At 45.9% G+C, this 4581-nt stretch overlaps 2 protein-coding genes across 2 annotated transcripts in view; one reads left to right on the top strand and one right to left on the bottom strand.

The window, feature by feature from the left end:
* Positions 1-89: 89 nt before the first annotated feature.
* PPTG_07166 (hypothetical protein) lies at positions 90-2378 on the top strand (the record flags this gene model as incomplete). Its single annotated transcript, XM_008901322.1, has 1 exon — positions 90-2378. One exon carries the CDS (start codon positions 90-92, stop codon positions 2376-2378), a length of 2289 nt encoding a protein of 762 aa, XP_008899570.1.
* A 1386-nt stretch (positions 2379-3764) lies between these two features.
* Positions 3765-4581, bottom strand: part of PPTG_22036 (hypothetical protein) — a gene marked incomplete at both ends in the record, with an annotated part of 1317 nt that continues 500 nt past the window's right edge. The window contains 3 exons of the mRNA XM_008901643.1: positions 3765-3789; positions 3945-4097; positions 4288-4321. Of these exons, the coding sequence (XP_008899891.1) occupies positions 3765-3789; positions 3945-4097; positions 4288-4321 (212 nt within the window). The remainder of the gene's footprint in view (positions 3790-3944; positions 4098-4287; positions 4322-4581) is intronic.

Below are 4581 nucleotides of genomic sequence, written 5' to 3'. Positions count from 1 at the left end.
TGTACTCGGAACCCCGTCGGTTTCAAAACGGCCCCGCCCTGTTCATTCTTCTATTCTCCTCTCATTTCGAGTTTTCTTTGCCGAGCACCATGTCTCCACAGAAGAAGAAAGGAAAAACGCGTACACCACGGCCAATGCCTCGTCCACTTAAGCTGAAACAAGCCAAACTCAAGCAGCCAGATCCTCGTCAGCGCTATCTTCCGTCCTACGAGATAGAACTTGGTATACAGCCTGTGCCAACACTCAGTGGAGATGTGTCAGAGGCGCTATGCAAGTTTTGTATTGCTTTTGGAAGAGAGGAAAAGCCGCAAAACGCTGCCGGTCCCTTCGAAGCCCTGTTGACAAATGAAAAGCGAAAACAAGCAACAACTAAAAAAGCCTTCCGATCCTTTCGCAGAGACAACATCATCAGCCACATGAAAGATCAACACAAGACTAAATATGAAGAGTTCATTTCACTACCAAATGGAAGTCGTTTGCGTCTTAGTTTTTTCGATCTTCCTACAATGATGGATTCTTTTCTTGGTGGGACTCGCAGCTGCCATCTCGAAATCCCCAATGGCATTGTCGAATTAATTCGCGAGCTCTATTTTAATGGCGACGGAGTGGTTGCTGATGTTGTACTCAGTGCCGGCAATATACTCGGTGTTGACAATATACGCGGTGCTGAAAATGCACTCAGTGTTGACACTGTACTTCAAGATGACTTCATAGCTGGAGTGGAGGCAGACGAATTTGTAGAAGAAACGGATTCCAAGCACCTACTTGTGATCCCCGATCGACTCCAATTTGAAACCGTTATTAAATGCTCCAATGCTATGGTGAGCTTTCGTTCTATTACGCGTGTGTTTGGGGTATTTGGTGAAGCTCTTAAAAATTCCAGACTAGGTCGACCCACTGAATACATAGTTGGTCGGTACATCCGCTCTCTGGTAGCCATCAACCTGACTGCTCTACGTATCATTTTGTCCAATGTTTGGGGGTTCTCTTTGCTTGTTGATGGAGCCACGCATGGATCCGAGGGGTACTTTGACGTACGTGTGGCATTCGAACTCAGCGGAACCATTTTCGACCAGCATTTGCTGGCGATACCTATGGGCAATCTTTCACACAAGGCTGTGAACTATGCAGAACGTGTGCTCGTAGTGCTGAGTAAACTCGGAGATGACAACTTGCTAAGGAAACTGATTGGAATAACCAGTGATGGAGCAGCCACGATGTTGGGGTGCCACGGTGGATTTGCCAAGCTTATCGAGCAGGCGTGCGGTGACCTGGGCGAAGGCGGCGTCTCCGTTAACTGGTGCGGTAGTCACCAGCTTAACTTGGCTGTGGGTGTTTTCATTGATGCTCTCATTGACTTAGTTAATTTCCGTTCTATCCTCGGCGCAGAGATTACGTTTACGAGGAAGTTTGAAAGTGTACGCTCGTGTATAGGTATATGTCCAACATACGCAAATACGCGTTGGGAATCGATTTCGGAGTGTTGTGATTTTCTCTCAAGTAACTACGAAGAAATTATGCAATTGCACAAGACAAAAGGCGTCACTGCACCAAGCAGCTCGTGGTGGCTGATCCTTTTTGCTATTGGAGAGCTGGTAGAGAAGATCAAACAGTGCTTCCGATCTATGCAGTACAGGACAGTTACGATGAAGGACCAGTACGAGGCACTGGAGTACCTCGTGAAGTACTTCCAGATGAAGTTTGAAGAGCAGCTTGAAGGTGAGGATGCCTCTGTCAGTATCTTTAAGGTCGCCAAACATATCGGAAACGCCGCGTTGTACTCTTCGGCATTGTACAATGAGAAAATCGATGAAATTGAACAGCACCGTCTAGAAAATGGTCTTTCGAATGCAATTACCGGCTTTATTACGGGTATTAACGAGATCAAGATCGAAGTTAAAGGGGCAATAACAGCTACAACATCTACAACGCCAATCGATATAATCGCTATGGAAGACATGACGGAGTTCCGACAACTGATACTTCCTTACCGGAACAGACTCAGACGTCAATACGGAAGTGGTGTAATTAGTTGTATTTGGAAGCAAGTCCGCAAGCTGAGAGAAACGTACGAATTCGACTCGACCTTCAAGGACATCGTCGATAGGTCGTGCAATAGAGATATAGTCCAGGCGTGGAAGCTTGTGGATGCAAAAGGCGAGTATACTCGCTTAGTTTCGTTTGCACTGGGACTGGCCTCAATTCCACCTGGCACTCATACCGTTGAAGGTGACTTTAGCTCACTTAAAGGGGTCAAAAGCGCCCACCGTGGGTCGTTGTCTAACTACGCGCTAGAAGGTCAGCTACAAGCAAAGCAGTACTTTGAGTTGATTTCTCTCGCAAACTCCGTTGGGGCTAGATCCCCCATAGAAAAGTGATCCCTGCAGATTCTAGGCATTCCATGCATTTAACCACTGATCCAATACTGAAACCAATATTAAATATAATCCTATATCGACTAGCGAAATAGGCATGAAATATCCTAGAGGAAGAACGGATAGGATTTTAGGCTGTGCTGCCTAGATAGAAGAGGCCTGCTCATAACTGGCCCCAGTCGAAATTTTTATTAGGTTTCTAATGACATAAACATGTAACCTTAAGTAACTACACACTCGCGAGAATGTAATTAACATGTACAGTAACTGTACGTGTTAGTGTATAGATCAGCCTATCTATCAGTGGTCCGCAACATATTTCTGGGTTCAGCCGCACCTTAGTACATCTCCATCAGTCGTCGGTCTTCAGCCATCAGTAGCTTTCTACGTTGTCTATATCGAAATCCTCATTTCCAATCTTGTTCTCTGTCCCCATCCCCTTCCAATCGCGTCGATCGTGACGGCGTAGAGCCGTTCCCGCGACGTCAAGCCATCTGTGTCTCTCCGTCGATCTGGTAGCTGTACCTGGAGCGTGTCCCACGGCTATCGTCCGAAGCCTCGCCACGATCCGGTAGCACGACCCACGTTCGCCTGCATCTCGTTCGATTTGGGTGGATCTTCAACTTGGACTTCAGAATTTTTGCCTGCGCTTCAGCTAATATCTAGGCTCAAACGCAACAGCAAAGCGTTCACAGAGGACCCTTTGCAGGTACGCTGAAATCCACGCAGAATCATCTGCTCGCCGGTCCGACGCGCGATAGTATACGGATCAGAAATTCTATGTATGAATATCTGATATCAAGTGATCACTGTAATATGTGGGCTGTCAACGTGCAAAACGATTGTGCAACGGAGGTCACTTTGCACTGCAATGTAGGCCTCCAATAGCGGATAACACATAATGCCAACGCGCATTGGCAAAGTATCTGATCCTTCTCCAACAAACGTTACTATGTGCCCATCTTCCTCAGCAAGATCACAAAACACCAAGCGGTCATTACTATTCCGATTTTCAACTAGCTCCAAACTGTACATAGCTTGAGCACCAAATTCGACCACCCACTGCTCTGTATCGTCGCGATGCTTTTCACGCCATCTCTTCGTGTATGATTGCACTTGCTCTTGTGTCGAAGGTGGTCGATGAAACACACCGCCATTGACGTTTTTGCAGATAAACGCGAATAGTGTAAGCGGAAAAATAGCTGAATCCTCCGCAAGTTTTGTATCAGCGTAGTGTTTCATTTCCTCACACAATTGCGGTTCTCGTGGAGATTCAGACGCAAGACCCAACATAGTATGTACTCATGGAACGAAGACGACGGAAAACCAATCTCCTCGCAAACTATTACTTTGTGCCTGCAACGACAGGGTGTGTTCAGTAGACACTGATTACTGCTGATTTGGTCCATTTCCGCTGATATATTTATTTTAGCTGATTTGTCAATAATCTATCGTGTTCAGTACACAGTTTCTGCTGATTTGTGGCCTTGTCTGGCTGATTCTTTTGGCTGATCAAACCATGGTATCCTGTAAAAAGGTATTTTATTTAGGTCTGTGTGAAGGCCTTACCGCCGCTTTACAACCTTCTCCCCATGTCGCTCTGCAAGAAGTACTAAGTAGTCACACCACTTTTTGGACGCTATCACGTCGCTCAGATTTTCCATTGCCTTGTCGTTCGGCTCTTCAGGGAGGGACCGGCTGGTGTCGTCTTCCTCTTCGCTGCTAAATTGTGGCACGTCAACGTTTGCAAAGTCATCTTGATGGAAATTATGAAGAGCAAATATAGCTTGAACAATTCCTATATACTCTTTTAAGGCGTAATGGCATCGCCTTTAGAATCAAGAACGTTTTTATTACTGCTCCATAGGTCCTCTCGATGGCGTTTCGTAGTGACGAATGTCTGAGATTGTACAGCTCCTCCTTCGTTTGTGGTTTTTGTGATCCCTCTGCAATTCTTTAAGGTGATACCGTGTCCCGCGATACGGTGTTAATGTATACTTGGTGATTGCATATCCTGCGTCTCCGAGATAATACTTTCCTGGAATACAAAAGCACAATTTAAGTTTACTCAGTACAATACGCCAAAAGGTATACATATGAGTAGAGCCTCCAGGTAGCAAATAGACAAATTTCATATCAAAATCACACGCTGCTGATTCGTTCTGCGAGCAAAACAACCCCTTCCTATTTCGGAATCGTGGGGGGG

The sequence above is a fragment of the Phytophthora parasitica genome (genome assembly GCF_000247585.1).
Source record: "Phytophthora parasitica INRA-310 unplaced genomic scaffold supercont2.11, whole genome shotgun sequence".
Classification (NCBI taxonomy): domain Eukaryota; phylum Oomycota; class Peronosporomycetes; order Peronosporales; family Peronosporaceae; genus Phytophthora; species Phytophthora nicotianae.
This window is presented reverse-complemented; position numbering and strand designations above follow the sequence as displayed.